This window comes from Salvelinus namaycush, chromosome 27 (genome assembly GCF_016432855.1).
Source record: "Salvelinus namaycush isolate Seneca chromosome 27, SaNama_1.0, whole genome shotgun sequence".
Classification (NCBI taxonomy): Eukaryota; Metazoa; Chordata; class Actinopteri; order Salmoniformes; family Salmonidae; genus Salvelinus; species Salvelinus namaycush.
This window is the reverse complement of record NC_052333.1, coordinates 35577169-35598107: the sequence shown is the minus strand read 5'-3', so window position 1 is coordinate 35598107 and position 20939 is coordinate 35577169. Positions and strand designations below refer to the sequence as shown.

The following is a 20939-nucleotide window of genomic DNA, read 5'->3' as shown; positions in this document are numbered from 1 at the left end:
CTGTGTGTTACCGAAAAGGTGTTCCATAAAAATATCTCATGAGATGTCCCACGAGATACTAACTTTCCAACATTATCTGTCAGCAGTAGGAAACACTACACGTCAGCCATCTTTTTGTCTGCTTTTGTGTTTTGATTTGATTTGATTGTTCACCTGTATAAAACATAAGCCTCAACTTTGGGGTTATTTATAAAACGTTAGTTACTGTTAAATGTATCACCTGTGTTCTGAATAATTCAGAATTTACTTAGAATGTTAACACGATATACATTAAAAGAGTGAATAGATGCTATTCAATATTAATTTCATAGGGGGTAAAAGTAGATGATACATTCTGTTGTGGTAAAGTTTTATGAATAACCCATCTTTTTTTACTGATACCTCATTCATACTGTAACTAATGTGAGAGGAAAAGTAAGTGTCAGTTTTCGAATGACAAACTCACCTCCATGGATCTTGAAAATCTGTATCCTCATGATCACGATGTCATCCGACTGGATCCTCAAATGTACTGGCAGCACAGTGTCTGCCGGATGCTGATTGTCTGATCAAATCAGAACACTCCTCCCTCACTGCATTACCCACTGACAAGTGTCTGTGATGTGATATGCTGCGCAAATTTAATAAACTCCTGTCGCAATCTTTGTTCCCAAAGCTCTCCAAACATTGTCTCTCAGCAACCCTTGAATGTTCAATGTAAGGTATCTCAGATATATTTACATGGAAATGTGTTGCAATCACATTAGGATCAATGTAAAATAACATGGCAGATAGTTGGTCAGCAATGAAATCATTGGGCTTTGATTGTGAAAATATGAGATATTGAAATAATCTGGGAATAATCAGATGCTTCGGCCCACCAGACGGCAGAGTCAATCACATTTACACTGCACTCACTTTACAGGCTCATAAATGACTGAAACCACCATCACATGTCAATGTTTGTTTTCAACTAGTGATAATAGAGAAAAGCAATGTTGTTACATAATGATATTGGTAAGTCTTAATAAGGAGTTTATTGGCACTAGGTTCTTATCTGCATAAGAACAAAAACAAGTTTTAAGATGAGAGTATCAAAACATGACAATAAAATGCATGCAGCATAGCATGAGACAAACTATATGCAATGACAACAATATAACTTTTCTGATAATAATACAAATTAAAAAATTATATATTTTTTTTATATAATTAGTGCACAGTCGCCGACCACATGAATGCCTTCCTTGACTACATTTACATTTACATTTAAGTCATTTAGCAGACGCTCTTATCCAGAGCGACTTACAAGTTGGTGCATTCACCTTATGATATCCAGTGGAACAACCACTTTACAATAGTGCATCTAACTCTTTTAAGGGGGGAGGGGGGGGGGGGGGGGGGTTAGAAGGATTACTTTATCCTATCCTAGGTATTCCTTAAAGAGGTGGTGTTTCAGGTGTTTCCGGAAGGTGGTGATTGACTCCGCTGACCTGGCGTCGTGGGGGAGTTTGTTCCACCATTGGGGTGCCAGAGCAGCGAACAGTTTTGACTGGGCTGAGCGGGAGCTGTACTTCCTCAGAGGTAGGGAGGCGAGCAGGCCAGAGGTGGATGAACGCAGTGCCCTTGTTTGGGTGTAGGGCCTGATCAGAGCCTGAAGGTACGGAGGTGCCGTTCCCCTCACAGCTCCGTAGGCAAGCACCATGGTCTTGTAGCGGATGCGAGCTTCAACTGGAAGCCAGTGGAGAGAGCGGAGGAGCGGGGTGACGTGAGAGAACTTGGGAAGGTTGAACACCAGACGGGCTGCGGCGTTCTGGATGAGTTGTAGGGGTTTAATGGCACAGGCAGGGAGCCCAGCCAACAGTGAGTTGCAGTAGTCCAGACGGGAGATGACAAGTGCCTGGATTAGGACCTGCGCCGCTTCCTGTGTGAGGCAGGGTCGTACTCTGCGAATGTTGTAGAGCATGAACCTACAGGAACGGGTCACCGCCTTGATGTTAGTTGAGAACGACAGCGTGTTGTCCAGGATCACGCCAAGGTTCTTAGCACTCTGGGAGGAGGACACAATGGAGTTGTCAACCGTGATGGCGAGATCATGGAACGGGCAGTCCTTCCCCGGGAGGAAGAGCAGCTCCGTCTTGCCGAGGTTCAGCTTGAGGTGGTGATCCGTCATCCACACTGATATGCAGAGATGCAGAGATGCGATTCGCCACCTGGTTATCAGAAGGGGGAAAGGAGAAGATTAATTGTGTGTCGTCTGCATAGCAATGATAGGAGAGACCATGTGAGGATATGACAGAGCCAAGTGACTTGGTGTATAGTGAGAATAGGAGAGGGCCTAGAACAGAGCCCTGGGGGACACCAGTGGTGAGAGCACGTGGTGCGGAGACAGATTCTCGCCACGCCACCTGGTAGGAGCGACCTGTCAGGTAGGACGCAATCCAAGCGTGGGCCGCGCCGGAGATGCCCAACTCGGAGAGGGTGGAGAGGAGGATCTGATGGTTCACTGTATCAAAGGCAGCCGATAGGTCTAGAAGGATGAGAGCAGAGGAGAGAGAGTTAGCTTTAGCAGTGCGGAGCGCCTCCGTGACACAGAGAAGAGCAGTCTCAGTTGAATGACTAGTCTTGAAACCTGACTGATTTGGATCAAGAAGGTCATTCTGAGAGAGATAGCAGGAGAGCTGGCCAAGGACGGCACGTTCAAGAGTTTTGGAGAGAAAAGAAAGAAGGGATACTGGTCTGTAGTTGTTGACATCGGAGGGATCGAGTGTAGGTTTTTTCAGCAGGGGTGCAACTCTCGCTCTCTTGAAGACTACTAACCAGTTGCACCATCGAAAAGGATCCTCTTCATTGGTGACTTTTCAAGCTGTGAAGTGTGCTCTTAACGCTGTTACAAAGGCAGTGTCTGAACTTGCTCTTTGCAGCAGAGGAGAAGTAGAAGACTATGGGGTCCAGACAGGAGCTAAAGGTGTTTATCAGGTTGGCTTGTCACACCAAGTAGTGACTGTGGACATGAACCCCACAACATGGATGGGACACATTGTAGGATCCAAAACACTGGTTTTTGATGGAAACCAGCAGAGTACCCAGAGCCAGCTCGATGGTACGCATGCGCTTCTGCCGGTGGATGTTGGGCAGCCAAGACAGGATACGGATGAAGTTGGCATAGCAGAAGCAGCAGATCAGGAATGGAATGCAGAAGAGAACTAGGAAAATCTCTAAATGTACAGGAAAAAGAATACTGAGCTGTACATTTGGTGAAATCTCCATAGTATTATGATTGGTAACTTGGAATTGCATTACGAAGACAACACTGCAGTGGGCAAGGGACAGGATCCAGAAACTACACAGGCCAACAGAGTGTAACCAACCCTGCCTGATGCTGTGAATCTTATGGGATAAGCGACACCAAGGTAGCGCTCCACAGTCACTGCTGTTAGGAGGAGGGTGCTGGTGTAGATTGTGGTGTAGAAGTAGGGCTGTGGCGGGGACCGTATTACCGCCACACCGGCGATCACTAGTCATGAAGACAGTAAAATTCCATATGATCGTTTAGTCACGGTAATTAGGCTTCTCCAAGCTCTGATGCTGCTGATGGTCATTAGTATCCTACCAAACTTGCTAACTGCCTGGTACCTGGTACTCAGCACTCTATTGTCCCTCTAATCACTCTGACATCAATGCAAATGTAATTGAAAATCTAATCACACTTCATGAGAGCCCATGAGCTCACGTCGCGTAACATTTCTATAGGCTATGCGATTGAGTGAGAAAACAGAGGGATGTCCTGTATTAAAAAGAGGAGGCCTACTATATTTATTTATCAACTCTCCTAATATTAAGCACATTGCTTATCTTTACAACCGGAGTATAGCCTACCTGGCTGGCATGAAAATGAACCACAGGAAAAACGTCCTCCGTTCGCTATTTAAGTGCATAGATGACATTTATAGCTTACTGCCAAGTGTGCAAAAAAATGGCGAGGGCTTTAGGTGCCAAGCCAAATTTCTTCAGCCTCCTGAGGTTGAAGAGGCAGTATTGCGCCTTCTTCACTACACTCTGTGTGGGTGGACCATTTCAGTTTGTCAGTGATGTGTATGCCGAGGAACTTGAAGCTTTCCACCTTCTCCCTTGTGGTCCCGTCGATGTGGATGGGGGAGCTCCCTCTGCTTTTTCCTGAAGTCCACGATCAGCTCCTTTGTTTTGTTGACGATGAGTGAGAGATTATTTTCCTGGCACCATACTCCCAGGGTACTCACCTCCTCCCTGTAGGCTGTCTCGTCATTCTCGGTAATCAGGCCTACAGTACCACTGTTGTGTCATCTGCAAACTTGATAATTGAGTTGGAGGCATGCTTGGCCACGCAGCCATGGGTGAACAGGGAGTACAGGAGGGGGCTGAGCACGCACCCTTGTGGGGGCCCTGTGTTGAGGATCAGCGAAATGCAGGTGTTGTTTCCTACCTTCACCACCTGGGGGTGGCACGTCAGGAAGTCCAGGACCTAATTGCTCAGGGCGGGGTTCAGACACAGGGCCCCGAGCTTAATGATGAGCTTGGAGGGTACTATGGTGTTGAATGCTGAGCTTTAGTCAAGTCCATATTATGGCAAGAACAGCTCAAATAAGCAACGAGAAACGACAGTCCATCATTACTTTAAGACATGGAAGTCAGTCAATCTGTATGTCTTCACTATTATTCTACAAAGTAGAAAATTGTAAAAATAAAGAAAACCCTTTGAATGAGTAGGTGTGTCCAAACTTTTCACTGGTACTGTATGTTTTGTATATTTATTTCTCGCACAGAATAGAATATTTAAACTTTGTTACTATGGGGCATAGTAGATTGACATGGGATAGTGCTTTTGCTGTTCGTTAGGCCTACTCATCTTGTTGACTGACAAAAAGTAAATGTGGACAGTTATATCTTCAATATGCATCTTGGAATTGGATAAAGACGGGCGCAGCACTCCGGGCCAAGGGCACAGCGGCCACTGGCCGCAAAAGGCATGGATTTTTTTAGGTTGCATTACGGCCACACAGAAGGGATGCCGCCGGGAAATTAGAGGAATTAGAAATTTGCTTGTCAAATTGTGAATGAGAGACTGATGAAGTGTGTACAGCATGCGCAAAAAAACAAAGCAGAGTTAATGCCATTCATTAAACTTTTTTCAAATCATCATTAGAGTTGCATCATGCAGCCTTACAATGTATTAAAAATCAAAACATATAGACCAACATTTGTAGAACAACTAAAGTTACATTAATAATTCTAAATTAAGCATATTTTTTAATCGCTCAACTCAACACAAAATATCCTTTCTATTTTATCCAGCTTTGTTCAATTGTATTCTTCATACTATAAAATAATATAAAATAATTCCATGGAATTCTAAGCAAATCTTGTCTGCTAAATTAACTAATGTAGCCCACAGCCAATTTGCATAGCTCAATCAGGACCTAACATAAGGACAACTCAGAGTATGCTATTCTGTTCTTCTGAAATAGACTACATTTTCTTCATATCATGTTAGACCTTTCTAAAATAAATAATGGATTTATTGTGAAGATGTAGGTTACATTACATGGATTTATTAGACTTTTTAAAATGTAAATGTTCCAAAGGTCTGCATCAGTGGCTTGTAGGAAGCCAGGAGATGCTAAATGTGTTTATGTTAATTAACAGTCAATTACCGTGAGACCGACAATTATTTGCTTGACAATCACTTGCTGATGGAATTTCGTGACCACCACAGCCCTATGTAGAAGTTACTGGACACCGGAAGTAGTAGAGGTTATATTCCTGCTTTGTCGGCCGCCTCCGTCTTGAAAGGCAGAAAGATGAGGTCGGAGATGGTCAGGTTGAGTAGCAGGATGTCGATGGCGGCACGTTTGCGGCGCACCTTTCGTCAAAAAGTGCAAAATGCCAGGACGTTGGCAGGTACCCCGATCAGGAAGGTGGTGATCTGGACAAATAGTGCAAAGCCGTCGGGAAAGTAATCTGCTGCTGTCGTGGGCAGTTACTGTCAGCGATGTTGTCACCACAAGTAAGATGATATACTGACTGTTCAACTCAAAACTATTGGTAGGAGCCTACTGGGAACAGACGTCAATTCAACATCTATTCCACATTAGTTCGACGTCATTTCATTGAAATGGCGTGGAAACAACGTTGATTCTGATGTGTAGTAACTGATGTGTAGCTACTATGAGTTGTGTTGTCATAGTTGTCAAATATTATTTATAGTATTATATTTTATTATATTTTAGCAGAGTCCATGAAGTTAAACTTTTGAATACTCAAAATTAATATTCTGAAAATACTAACCTGAGGTATCAATGATTAGACAGGATACATTTGCACCTTCTACAATTTTCTTCAAACTCGCCTATTCAGTAGCCCAGATCCGCTAAGACATTATGGTAACTAGACAATCAGATAAAATTAAACAGTCATAGGCATCTGTCTTACACTGGTCTATGGAGTTGGAAGTGGTTTTATTCAAGGAGGTGGAAAGTGAGTGCAAATTAGTCACGAAATGCAAAGTATCAAAAATCCAAACCAAAAAGAAGTACCCCTTTCCCTCTCCACTAGCTCTCTTTGGTCATAGTTATAGGACCTTAAGGCCCCTGTCAGTCATGACTCACCCTTCTACCTTTTTTGGAGAAAAACATATATGGTTAGGAGAGACTGGTGTAAAATGACCCTTTTTTGCATTCAGCATCACGCCGTCAAAGGAAATATATATTATTCTTTCTAACAAAGATATCTACATATATTTCAGGATGTTGTGTATCCCTGGGAAAAAATCTAAATTCATGTAAACATGAACGTTTTGAAAACATAGCTGGTCCCCAAAAAGTGGTCTCTTACACAACTTACCCCGGGTATGGGGTAAGTTGAGCTGCGGGACAGGGTTAATTAAGCCACCAAAACATTTCTGTACTGAATTAAATACCTCTACCTTTTTAAAACCATGTCTATCTTAATTTCTCAAACACAATTCAACACAATCGCAATCGCTGTTTGTCCTGTAAGCATCATTTAACACAGGCTAGAGAGAATACAGTAGACGGCACGCGTCAAACGTTTGATTTATGACCCTATGTCCGGGTGACGTGTGCATGCCCATATTTGGGCATCCTGCCAGGGCATCCTGTCAGGACATCCTGTTCCTGTTCTCACGCCTTAGAGTGAGTGTTAATTTATGCATATAGTGCACCTATTCCTTTGAAGCTGTCACGCTTTAGTTTGTGTTTATTTAACAAGATAGTGCATATATATATATGTTAAAGCATGTGTATGCATTTGATCTATCCTGGGGTGTGTGTGTGTGTGTGTGTGTGTGTGTGTGTGTGTGTGTGTGTGTGTGTGTGTGTGTGTGTGTGTGTGTGTGTGTGTGTGTGTGTGATACCTGGGCAATATGGATACGTACAGTATATAAAGATTAACAAGCATAAATACAGTAGATTTTTTTAAGTTATTCATGTATAAATTACAATATTTTCTCTAGATGACCTTTTTATTATCTCTAATTTCAAGAACTACAGGCAATTACACTAACTTTGGTCAATTACATGTAGTTTTTACAACTCTAAAATAATCTAAATGTATGTGTTGTGCAAAGTATTTTTTATTCTCAGTCCACAGAATGGAACACGTATCATTGAACCATGATAATGTGAGTTACCAATGATATACACTATTAGTTTCTGGGAAAAACATCCCTGTTTCTATCGCTTCTAGCATATTTATTTTGACCCCATTCATGAAAGCTCACCCTTCCAGGAAAACATAAGTTTGTTCCCCCACAACGTAGACCAGTTATAACAATCACATGTGTGGATTATGTCTGGATTTAGGACTAGCAGAGCATACCTATAAAGCAAAAAGCAAGGGGATGACAGTTGAGAAAATAGGCAAAATAATGAAAAATAATCGAATCCACAATTACATAATATGCAATGAACTACTGACTTTTTCATTGGTAAATCATTATTATAACCCAAATGAAACCTTTGGTTAATACGTGGCTACAGCTCACAAGTATTATTAAAAATGTGTAAGAAATTGAAATACATAATATATGTCCCCCATCTCAATTTCCACAAGAGACATATTCTGAACTTTTAAACAAAATTGTAAACTGTTTACAAATACTTATGCTACTTTCACATAACAAAATACAATGTCAGTGTCAGTGCATGGATCCTTCGATGCTGTGGGGAATGTGTTATATCTTGTACATGTTCCCCCCTATAGATATTCCTTAACAACCTAGATACTAGTACATTAGTAGTACATAACCGTGTAATAGTGCAGTACTACAGTACGGACCTGTCTTCTGGATATGTGTAGTACTGCATATAAAACATCAGTGACTCTTTGATTCAACAAAAGTTCTTGTTCTCTACAGTTTAACATAAACAATATTTCACTCCACTCTAAAAATATACTTTTGGATTATAAACATGTAAATAAATAAAAATTTAAAAGGAATACTCAAATAGCCCCTGTATCATCATGTCATATACATCATAACCTGAGGGAGTTCACAGTTGTTCAAATGTTGCATATACATTTTTTATTATCTCGATATTGTGTTATATGTTGGAATGTCTAATAAACAAATATATTGTATACACTAATAATATTATTTTGTCGGAAATATATAAATATAATAATAATAATAATAAAGTTTTATTATGCCGTCATGCCGACAATACAGTTGGTTGTGTACTCTATCGTCCGCCCTGCTGATCGTGCTCTATCTGAACTACATTATACGTACATTATTTTGCATAAAATCTTTATTGACCTTAAATTATTATTGAATACGTGTAAAACTAAGTATATGTTGTTTTCTCGAGTGTACGGAAATTATTCTAATGATTGAAGAGGATGTACCTAGTATGTTGTATTAGTATAGACGTTAAGCTGACTTAAAAAACATATTGATGAGTTAGTTAATTAAGAAGCTGAATATAAAAAATGTGGCTTCTTACATAGAAATAGGTCAGGCCTCTTGCTCAATAGTACAAAGCAGATCATTCAATCTATGTTCCTACTGGTTCTAGACTATGTTGAAATAATCTATATGAATGCAGCGGCCACTTCATTAAAAAATTTAGATGCATTTTACCGTCGCGACGTAACCTGAACGGCCATCTGCGGCCCGCTAATCGTTAGCTGTCTTATCGGCTGCTATCTGAATAGGTCTATCGGCCAATTTTCTTGGGTCACTATAACTATATCTATTTTGCCAATTGGATTGGTCCCCTCTAGCACACGGAACCCCACTAATCTACCGACGGAAACGCACGACGTGGCTAAAAACAAACCTCCATCCTCTGCCAGCTTGCTAACCATGGCCCGGCTAGCTGTCTGTGACCCCAACCAACCTCACTACTCACTGGACCCTTATGATCACTTGGCTAAGCATGCCTCTCCTTAATGTCAATATGCCTTGTCCATTGCTGTTCTGGTTAGTGTGTATTGGCTTATTTCACTGTAGAGCCTCTAGCCCTGCTCATTATACCTTATCCAACCTTTCAGTTCCACCACCCACACATGCGATGACATCACCTGGTTTCAATGATGTTTCTAGAGACAATATCTCTCTCATCATCACTCAATGCCTAGGTTTACCTCCACTGTATTCACATCCTACCATACCTTTGTCTGTACATTATACCTTGAAGCTATTTTATCGCCCCCAGAAACCTGCTCCTTTTACTCTCTGTTCCAGAAGTCCTAGACAACCAATTCTCATAGCTTTTAGCCGTACCCTTATCCTACTCCTCCTCTGTTCCTCTGGTGATGTAGAGGTGAATCCAGGCCCTGCAGTGCCTAGCTCCACTCCTATTCCCCAGGCGCTCTCGTTTGATAACTTCTGTAACCGTAATAGCCTTGGTTTCATGCATGTTAACATTAGAAGCCTCCTCCCTAAGTTTGTTTTATTCACTGCTTTAGCACACTCTGCCAACCCGGATGTCCTAGCCGTGTCTGAATCCTGGCTTAGGAAGACCACCAAAAACTCTGAAATCTCCATCCCTAACTACAACATTTTCAGATAAGATAGAATGGCCAAAGGGGGCGGTGTTGCAATCTACTGCAGAGATAGCCTGCAGAGTTCTGTCCTACTATCCAGGTCTGTACCCAAACAATTTGAACTTCTACTTTTAAAAATCCACCTCTCTAAAAACAAGTCTCTCAACGTTGCCGCTTGCTATAGACCACCCTCTGCTCCCAGTTATGCTCTGGACACCATATGTGAACTGATTGCCCCCCATCTATCTTCAGAACTCCTGCTGCTAGGTGACCTAAACTGGGATATGCTTAAAAACCTCTACTTCATCACCCTCCCAGATCCGGGATCCTCCTCATCAAAAAAGCTGACTAGCATAGCCTAGCCTAACGGGACAGGGATATCATATAATATAATTTTCATGAAATCACAAGTCCAATACAGCAAATGAAAGATAAACATCTTGTGAATCCAGCCATCATTTCCGATTTTTTAAGTGTTTTACAGCGAAAACACAATATACACTGCTCAAAAAAATAAAGGGAACACTTAAACAACACAATGTAACTCCAAGTCAATCAACTCCAAGTGAAATCAAACTGTCCACTTAGGAAGCAACACTGATTGACAATAAATTTCACATGCTGTTGTGCAAATGGAATAGACAAAAGGTGGAAATTATAGGCAATTAGCAAGACACCCCCAATAAAGGAGTGGTTCTGCAGGTGGTGACCACAGACCACTTCTCAGTTCCTATGCTTCCTGGCTGATGTTTTGATCACTTTTGAATGCTGGCGGTGCTTTCACTCTAGTGGTAGCATGAGACGGAGTCTACAACCCACACAAGTGGCTCAGGTAGTGCAGCTCATCCAGGATGGCACATCAATGCGAGCTGTGGCAAGGAGGTTTGCTGTGTCTGTCAGCGTAGTGTCCAGAGCATGGAGGCGCTACCAGGAGACAGGCCAGTACATCAGGAGACGTGGAGGAGGCCGTAGGAGGGCAACAACCCAGCAGCAGGACCGCTACCTCCGCCTTTGTGCAAGGAGGAGCACTGCCAGAGCCCTGCAAAATGACCTCCAACAGGCCACAAATGTGCATGTGTCAGCATATGGTCTCACAAGGGGTCTGAGGATCTCATCTCGGTACCTAATGGCAGTCAGGCTACCTCTGGCGAGTACATGGAGGGCTGTGCGGCCCCACAAAGAAATGCCACCCCACACCATGACTGACCCACCGCCAATCCGGTCATGCTGGAGGATGTTGCAGGCAGCAGAACGTTCTCCACGGCGTCTCCAGACTCTGTCACGTCTGTCACATGTGCTCATGTGCTCAGTGTGAACCTGCTTTAATCTGTGAAGAGCACAGGGCGCCAGTGGCGAATTTGCCAATCTTGGTGTTCTCTGGCAAATGCCAAAAGTCCTGCACGGTGTTGGGCTGTAAGCACAACCCCCACCTGTGGACGTCGGGCCCTCATACCACCCTCATGGAGTCTGTTTCTGACCGTTTGAGCAGACACATGCACATTTGTGGCCTGCTGGAGGTCATTTTGCAGGGCTCTGGCAGTGCTCCTCCTTGCACAAAGGCGGAGGTAGCGGTCCTGCTGCTGGGTTGTTGCCCTCCTACGGCCTCCTCCACGTCTCCTGATGTACTGGCCTGTCTCCTGGTAGCGCCTCCATGCTCTGGACACTACGCTGACAGACACAGCAAACCTTCTTGCCACAGCTCGCATTGATGTGCCATCCTGGATGAGCTGCACTACCTGAGCCACTTGTGTGGGTTGTAGACTCCGTCTCATGCTACCACTAGAGTGAAAGCACCGCCAGCATTCAAAAGTGACCAAAACATCAGCCAGGAAGCATAGGAACTGAGAAGTGGTCTGTGGTCACCACCTGCAGAACCACTCCTTTATTGGGGGTGTCTTGCTAATTGCCTATAATTTCCACCTTTTGTCTATTCCATTTGCACAACAGCATGTGAAATTTATTGTCAATCAGTGTTGCTTCCTAAGTGGACAGTTTGATTTCACAGAAGTGTGATTGACTTGGAGTTACATTGTATTGTTTAAGTGTTCCCTTTATTTTTTTGAGCAGTGTATATTTCTATTAGCTCACTACAGTAGCCAAACACACAACGCAATTTACTCCCCGCCAAAATAGCTTGCACAAAACCGACAAAATAGAGATAAAATTAATCACTAACATTGAACAACTTCATCAGATGACAGTCTTATAACATCATGTTATACAATACATTTATGTTTTGTTCGAAAATGTGCATATTTATAGCTACAAATCCTGGTTATACATTGTGAATACGTAGCAACGATTCACCAGAATCTCTGGAGATATTTTGGACACTCACCTAATCTGACCAAAGAACTCATCATAAACTTTACATAAAAATACTTGTTGTATGGCAAATGAAAGATACACTGGTTCTTAATGCAACCGCTGTGTTAGATTTTTAAAAATAACTTTACCATAACATACAGCTTGCGTTATTGTGAGACAGCGCTCACCAACACGGCGGAGAATAGGAGTCAACATTTTACACAGAAATACGAAATAACATCATAAATGTTTTCTTACTTTTGCTGAGCTTCCATCAGAATGTTGTACAAGGAGTCCTTGGTCCAGAATATATCGTTGTTTGGTTTTAGAATGTCCATTTCTTCTGTCGAATTCGCGCCACAATGCTAGCCAAGGTTGCTAACATTCCCATCCTCTCTTGGCGCAAAGAACGGAAAACTCCAAAAGTCCCAATAAACGTTGAATAAACTGATAAAACTCGGTTGAAAAAACCTACTTTATTATGTTATTATCATATGTATCAAATAAAATCAGAGCCGGAGATATTCGCCGTGTATACCGAACGCTTTTCAGAAGACAATGTCGAGGTCCCTCGCGCGCCGTCGAAGACAAAGAAAATACCGGACCTGTCACTCCAAAAGCTCTTGTTCGGCCTCAGATCAAGCTAGACACCCCATTCCACCTTCCACTGCCTGTTGACATCTAGTGGAAGGCGTATGAAGTGCATGCATATCGATAAATAAAAGCCAGTTGAATAGGCAGGCCCTGAAACAGAGCCTCGTTTTCAGATTTTTCACTTCCTGTATGGAAGTTTGCTGCCAAATGAGTTCTGTTTTACTCACAGATATAATTCAAACAGTTTTAGAAACTTGAGAGTGTTTTCTATCCAATAGTAATAATAATATGCATATTGTATGACCTAGAACAGAGTACGAGGCCGTTTCATTTGGGCACGATTTTTTTCAAAGTGAAAACAGCGCCCCCGTATTGACAAGAAGTTTAACACCCCAGCCATCCTACAATCTAAGCTTGATGCCCTCAATCTCACACGAATGATCAATGAACCTACCAGGTACCACCCCAAAGCCATAAACACGGGCACCCTCATAGATATCATCCTAACCAACTTGCCCTCTAAATACACCTCTGCTGTTTTCAACCAAGATCTCAGTGATCACTGCCTCATTGCCTGCATCCGTGATGGGTCAGCGGTCAAACGACCTCCACTCATCACTGTTTCTAATCGACCTGGCCCGGGTATCCTGGAAGCATATTGACCTCATCCCGTCAGTAGAGGATGCCTGATTATTCTTTAAAAGAACGGACTGGGGACCGTTGCTGGAGGCTCTGGACTGGGGACCGTCGCTGGAGGCTCCAGACTGGAGGCTGTCGTTGGAGGCATCGTGCCAGGACTCCTCTCTGGAGGCTTCTTGCCATGGATCATCACTGGAGGCTTCGTGCCATGGATCATCACTGGAGGCTTCGTGCCATGGATCATCACTGGAGGCTGCGTGCCATGGATCATCACTGGAGGCTTCGTGCCATGGATCATCACTGGAGGCTGCGTGCCATGGATCATCACTGGAGGCTTCTTGCCATGGATCATCACTGGAGGCTTCTTGCCATGGATCATCACTGGAGGCTTCTTGCCATGGATCATCACCGGAGGCTTCGTGCCATGGATCATCACCGGAGGCTTCGTGCCATGGATCATCACCGGAGGCTTCGTGCCATGGATCATCACCGGAGGCTTCGTGCCATGGATCATCACCGGAGGCTTCGTGCCATGGATCATCACCGGAGGCTTCTTGCCATGGATCATCACCGGAGGCTTCGTGCCATGGATCATCACCGGAGGCTTCTTGCCATGTATCATCATCGGAGGCTTCGTGCCATGGATCATCACCGGAGGCTTCTTGCCATGGATCATCACTGGAGGCTTCGTGCCATGGATCATCACTGGAGGCTTCGTGCCATGGATCATCACCGGAGGCTTCGTGCCATGGATCATCACCGGAGGCTTCTTGCCATGGATCATCACTGGAGGCTTCGTGCCATGGATCATCACTGGAGGCTTCTTGCCATGGATCATCACTGGAGTGAGGAGACGTATGGGCAGTCTGGTACGTGGAGCTGCCACAGGGCTCACCAGGCTGGGGAGACATACAGGAGGCCTGGTTCTGGCAGAAGGCACAGGACTCCCCAGGCTGGGGAGACATACAGGAGGCTTAGTTCTGGGCGCAGGCACAGGACTCACCAGGCTGGAGAGACATACAGGAGGCTTTGTCCTTGGCAGAGGTACCGGATACACTGGGCCGTGGAGGCGCACTGGAGGTCTCGAGCTTAGAGCCTGCACAACCCGTCCTGGCTGGATGGTTATCTAGCTCTGGCACTCTCCCTGGGTTGACCGACCACCTCTCTACCTCCTCCCAGGTTGTCTCATACTCCTGGCCACGCTGCTTGGTCCATTGGTGGTGGGAAGTTCTGTCACGGCCGTCAAAGGAACAGGACCAAAGCGCAGCGTGGTGAGCGTACATATTCCTTTTATTAAGATGATGACGCCGACAAAAACAATACACAATACAAAACAACCGTGAAGCTTACAGGGCATAAGTGCCACTAACAAAGTCAACTTCCCACAAAGAAAGTATGGTTCCCAATCAGAGACAACGATAGACAGCTGTCCCTAACTGAGAACCATACACGGCCAAAACATAGAAATACAAAATCATAGAAAAACAAAACATAGAATGCACACCCCAAATCACACCCTGACCAAACCAAATAGACATATAAAAAGGCTCTCTAAGGTCAGGGCGTGACACCTACCTTGTGAAATAAAAAAAATAAACACACCTACCCCACCAGACATGCCAGCAGTCTTGTTTTCACAGTCCCCAAATCCAGAACAAATTCAAGAAAGCGTACAGTATTATATAGAGCCATTATTGCATGGAACTCTTTTCCATCTCATATTGCTCAAATAAACAGCAAACCTGGTTTAAAAAAACAGAAAGCAACGCCTCATGGCACAACGCCTGTCCCGTATTTGACCTAGATAGTTTGTGTGTATGCATTGATATGTAGGCTACATGTGCCTTTTTTTAAATGTATGTAGTTCTGTCCTTGAGCTGTTCTTGTCTATTAATATTCTGTATTATGTCATTCTGTTTCATGTTTTGTGTGGACCCCAGGAAGAGTAGCTGCTGCTTTTGCAACAGCTAATGGGGATCCTAATAAAACACCAAAAAATACCCCCCAAAAACTTGGTAGGCGAACACCAATACTGTACATACAAGTGTGCTGTTGTTCTTTTCTGACTTGAAACTTGGGCCCCTGTCATGAAGAGGTCCGGAAATTACCTAAATCTAATTTGTCACGTGCACAGGATACAGCAGGTGTGAACAGTACAGTGAAATGCTACTTGCAAGCTCTTCCTCTACAACACGAGAAATAAAAATACATACGAGAATATACACTCTACACAAATAAGCATATTCCTTCCTACAAGCTCCTCTTACAATTTCCTCCAGATAAAGATACCCTCACGGTTCTTGAAATAGCTACACTGATAAGCATTATATTTGATTCTGACATGAATGACTTGATGAGAAATCTAAAAGATAGTTGGCAAGAAAAGCAATAACATTAGGTAAGGATAATGTCTTAATAAGGAGTTTATTGACAATAACTGATCACTAAAAAAAGCATGACAAATTACATGTGTAATAACACATAGACAATATACTGTCAATTCAAGTGCAATGACCACAATGTGACTTTTCTGATACTGATTTTTTTAAATAAATAATTTGTGCAGCAATTGCATATTGATATTCTGGCGTTTACAGTCTCAATAAGCATGACATAAGATTAGCCACAAAGACAAATTGGAAGCTTCTTTATTCCCTTTAATAACATATTTTAAAGTTTACCATTCTAATGCACTATTCTCATCATTACCCTCTGTACAGGTAATTCAAATTTTTGTAATAACCCTTGTGGGACACAAGCTAAGTTACCAGTAGTCTATAGCAGTTTTCAGATGGACAAATGCTATCAAAATGCTTGACCATGGTATCAGAATTCTAGATCACATTGTGGAAATACACAACTTCAATGCTTTGTGTACACTTTGTATGGATGGACAAAACTGATTTACTAGTCACTGATTCATTGTGGGGTGTAATTTGTCCCCCTTTTGGCAGCAGCGACAAACCTCTGGCTGGACGAATGGGTGGAGTCCATAGGGTCTGGTGTATTACCAGCATGGGCGGCTGTGGCCTTTGGTTTGAGCTTAGCCTTGATTCGCTTCAGGTTGAGAGTGCTCCTAATAGCTGAGGAGGAGAAGTAGAAGACGATGGGGTCCAGACAGGCATTTAAGGTGGTGAGCAGAATGGCATTGTTGCGCCAAGTAGGGACTTTATTCTGCATGATCCCCACCATATGGGACACGTTGTAGGGTCCAAAGCAGAGGGCGAACACTAGCAGAGTCCCCAACGCCAGCCCAATGGCACGCAGGCGCCGGTGCTGGCTGATGTTGGGAAGCCTAGACAGGATACGGATGAAGTTGACATAGCAGAAGGTGCTGATCAGGAAGGGTACACAGAAGAGAACCAGGGACATCTCTAAGCGTACCGGGAGAAGGGTAATAAGCTGGACATCATTGAAATTCCCATAGCAGGTAGTGTTGTCGGCATCTTTGTCTAATTGCATTACGAAGACAACACTGCAGTGTGCAAGGGACAGGATCCAGAAAACTACACAGGCCAACTGTGCGTGGACAACCCTGCCTGGTGCTGTGAACCTTACGGGATACGCCACGCTGAGGAAGCGCTCCACACTCACCGCGGTCAGGAGGAGGGTGCTGTTGTAGATAGTTGAGTAGAACAGGAAACCAGTGACTGGACACAGAAAGTAAGGGAGGGTCCAGTTAAAATCATCAACAGCCTCCTTCATCTTGAAGGGCAGGAAAGCAAGGAAGATGAGGTCGGAGATAGTCAGGTTGAGTAGCAGGATGTCGATGGGGGCAGGTTTGCGACGCACCTTTCGGCAAAAGGTGCAGAATGCCAGGATGTTGGCAGGTACCCCGATCAGGAAGGTGGTGATGTAGACGAACAGCGCAAAGCTGCATGAAATGTAATCTGCTGGCCTCATATTGGCAGGTACTGTTAGCGTTGCTGTCACTACAAGAGAGAGAAGAGCATCATGAAATACTGACATTTCAACCCAAAACTATTGGGAGACAGCTATCTGAACGGAATTGCCCAACTAACATCTCAGATGACATTGTTGTCTCATTCACTTCCTGTCATTACTTTATTACCATGGAGATGCACCACAAAACAGTTATGCTACTTCTATAATGACTGTTCATTATTTCTAGTCACACAAAAAGGGCATTCTTAAAATGAACTAAGCTACGAGGTTATTTCCCCATAGTGCACACCCTGTTGTGTACTGTTTTATTAGCAAATCCTCTAGTGTCCATAGTTAAACGTATGAATATATAAACGGAATATTCAGAATATCCTAACCTTAGTTATCAATTATTAGAGGGGATACATTTGCCCCTTGCACTTTTACTCTTTAAAATTTTTTTTTTTATGGACATTTTAAAATGCACATTCTTCTTAGATTGAGGCCTCAAAATATCGAACCCACTTCATTCTTGTGTATGCTTCCCAGCATAGTTTGTACTGTAGTAGTAATGCTTGTTTTCTGTTGAGAATACCGATCAATCGCGCACTCTAGGAACCAATGTCTCGTACTGGAATTCTCTTACTGGAGTTGTAAGTGTGGTAAACTTCGTCAACATAACACAATAAAGCCCCTCTGGGATGAATAAAGTTGTATTCAATTGAAAAGTACTACTCTAAATGACACCACAATTAGACACAAAAAAGGGGACTTCAACACAATATGGGACCCCTTCTTGACCAAACCTTGCAAATTCCCTGAGAAGTGTCAAAATCATTTTAATTCTTTATTTTCATGAATGGAGCATTTGTCTTATTTGCAGCATATTTAACAAAGGCATGCATAAAAGCCATACACATTACAGTACAGGTCATTTGCATTACACAAAAAATGTGACCCCATACTAAGATATTACATGGTAGATTTATAATTGCACAGTTCTGCATGAGTAACAACGTATTTTTTTAAATTGAAGTGTTTGAAGACTATTTTCAGTATCTCTTGTACAAAGGTCACGGATAACGGCTATGGATAAGGACTGTGAACCATGTGGCCTTTGCTAAACCATCCCTCACTGATGGTACTCTCAAATAAAAGTAAGAAATTATTAAAGTGAATTTACTCACCAAAGAAGGCCTTTTCCTCAGTCGTTACCATAAATGCACTTCAACTGACCTCAACTTTTTTTATACACACATTAGGATGTATCTATGAGGAGGAAGTGACTAACATGAAAATGATGAAATGATAAACAGTTTGAGGGACTTTCACTGAATGCTTATAATATTTGATCAACTTTAGGTACTCTCAATTAGGCCGACTAATAGGGTAGATCATTTAACTGAAACACTGAACACTATCACGTTTGAATTTATCAAGTTATTCATAGTGTCTCTCTTAAATGGGACTCAGAAGAAATATACACAACACTTGCTCAGTTTATGTTTTATTCAGGCATTTCTCTTGCACAAGGAAGGTAGTGATTTACATGTAAATATTGCAAAGTCAAATCCTCAATTAGAAGCAGGTTCTATAAACAAGTAATGCTCAGTTAATTCACATTTTGAGATTAGAGAAACATTCATTATAGTCAAAACTGTTGCTGGTTGAGATTTCAAATGTATTGATTCTCAGACTGTCAGATATAAAATGAGGACATGTTTCTGATTAACTTCATGTTCAGCAGAGTTTCAGATCAGAATTAGTACATTTTACATTCATCTTCGTAAACTCCTTAAAGCTCCCAGTGTAAGCTGTAAATAACAATCAATAAATGATGGTTCTATTTACATGCATCTGTTTAATACCACTTGCCCATTGATCAATTATCTCCAGAATATTTTGGACAGAGAATTGACAGGGCATTTCTATCTCCATACTTTAAGACACAGAAAGATATCCAGTTTCTTACAGTAAACCAAAAAATATACCAGAATACATTTACTTTTTATTTGAATGTAACTTTTTAACAATGGCTCCATTGTAATTAGTCAGTTGAAATAGTCCTCCTGCCTTAGCTGCTGGTGGCGCAATCCAGATCAGACCATCACAGTAGAGGACTCATCACTGGCTCAGCTCAGATAACCTTTGGTCAGTTTTCCACGTCTCATCTTTCAGCCTCTCAGTTCATAAGCCACAAAGGTACTTCATATGATCACTGTGGTTTGTTATGTAGAACTTTCTAAAGATTTCAGAGCATAGAAAGCATACAGTATCATGAGAACACAATACATTATTTTTGTCATCAATAATTGTGCAGATTTCTAGACTCACTTGTTCCAACCTCAGCTCTGCCCATTTTGAGCATTACCAGTCCTATTTCTAAGTGTATTCCACATCAGCCTCAGTTCTCCACTTAATTTTGTCCTAAACTATTTCCTTTGAGTTCCACTCATATGTCTTACATGTCTTGTTTGTGCAGATTATTCCTGACTTAACTTGGAAACGTTTGCTCCCGTCTGTCTGTCGGTCAGTGACGCCACTCCCCTCACATTAGCCAGAGGGTCCCGTGTGATGGTTTTGCTACAATGGCGCCCCTCTGTCCGGCTGTATCTGCTGGGCCTTCCACAGAGCCTTCCCATGAGGCCGCGGGGCGTTGCCGGGGAGAGCATCAGCATGACCACAGGCTCCAGGAAGACGTTACAGGCACTGGACAGCATGGCCTCAGTCCTCCAGTGGACGTTCTCCTGCAGCACAAAGCCCACGATGTGTGAGGCGTTGTAGGGCGAGTAGCAAACCACAAACACAGCCAGCGTGGAAAGGGCCACGGCCAGGACGCGCCTCTTCCCCAGGACAGGCAAGCAGGACCGCCACACCAGGGCTACGCAGCGTAGCGTGCAGAAGGCGGTAATGGCCAGTGGCATTAGGAAGAGGAGGAGCGCCATCTCCAGGCGCAATGGCAGCAGCAGGTCCAGCTGGTCCTGGGTGAAGTTCTCGAAGCAGACCGACACATTATGGCTGGAGGTGGACACGAAGCCGCCCCCGCCTTCTGCCACCAGGCCCAGACTCAGGTGCAGCAGTACCACTGCCCAGAGGGCAGCGCTGATGAAGCAGGAGATGCGGCCCCGCCGGTACAGCTTGTAGCTGATGGGAAAGGCGATGCTGAGGTAGCGGCCCACCGTCACGGCCGTGAGGAAGAGGCAGCTGCCGTAGATCGAGGAGAACAAGAAGAAGCTGTAGACGGGACAGAGGGGCGACGGAAGAGCCCAGTCCTGGAGGAAAGTCTCCAGGGCCTTGACGGGCAGCCAGGCCACCAGTGCCAGGTTAGCCAGGCAGAGGTTGAGTGCGTATACCACGTTGGGCGTGGCACCCCGCTTGTGCGCCTTGCGGACGTACACAAAGAGCACCAGCAGGTTGGAGGGGAGGCCCAGCAGGAACGTGAAGGAGTAGACCATCAGGGAGAGACAGTCCTTGACGGGCACTTGCAT

At 43.5% G+C, this 20939-nt stretch overlaps 2 protein-coding genes and 1 pseudogene across 2 annotated transcripts; all 3 read right to left on the bottom strand.

Moving 5' to 3' along the window:
- Positions 1-2826: 2826 nt before the first annotated feature.
- Positions 2827-9345, bottom strand: LOC120022391 (annotated as a pseudogene).
- Positions 9346-16485: 7140 nt separating this feature from the next.
- On the bottom strand, positions 16486-17469 carry LOC120022390 (free fatty acid receptor 3-like). The gene has a single exon (XM_038966279.1). The coding sequence runs from the start codon at positions 17467-17469 to the stop codon at positions 16486-16488; it is 984 nt and encodes a 327-aa protein (XP_038822207.1).
- Positions 17470-19934: 2465 nt separating this feature from the next.
- On the bottom strand, positions 19935-20939 carry LOC120022388 (free fatty acid receptor 2). The gene has a single exon (XM_038966278.1). It carries the CDS (start codon positions 20937-20939, stop codon positions 19935-19937), a length of 1005 nt encoding a protein of 334 aa, XP_038822206.1.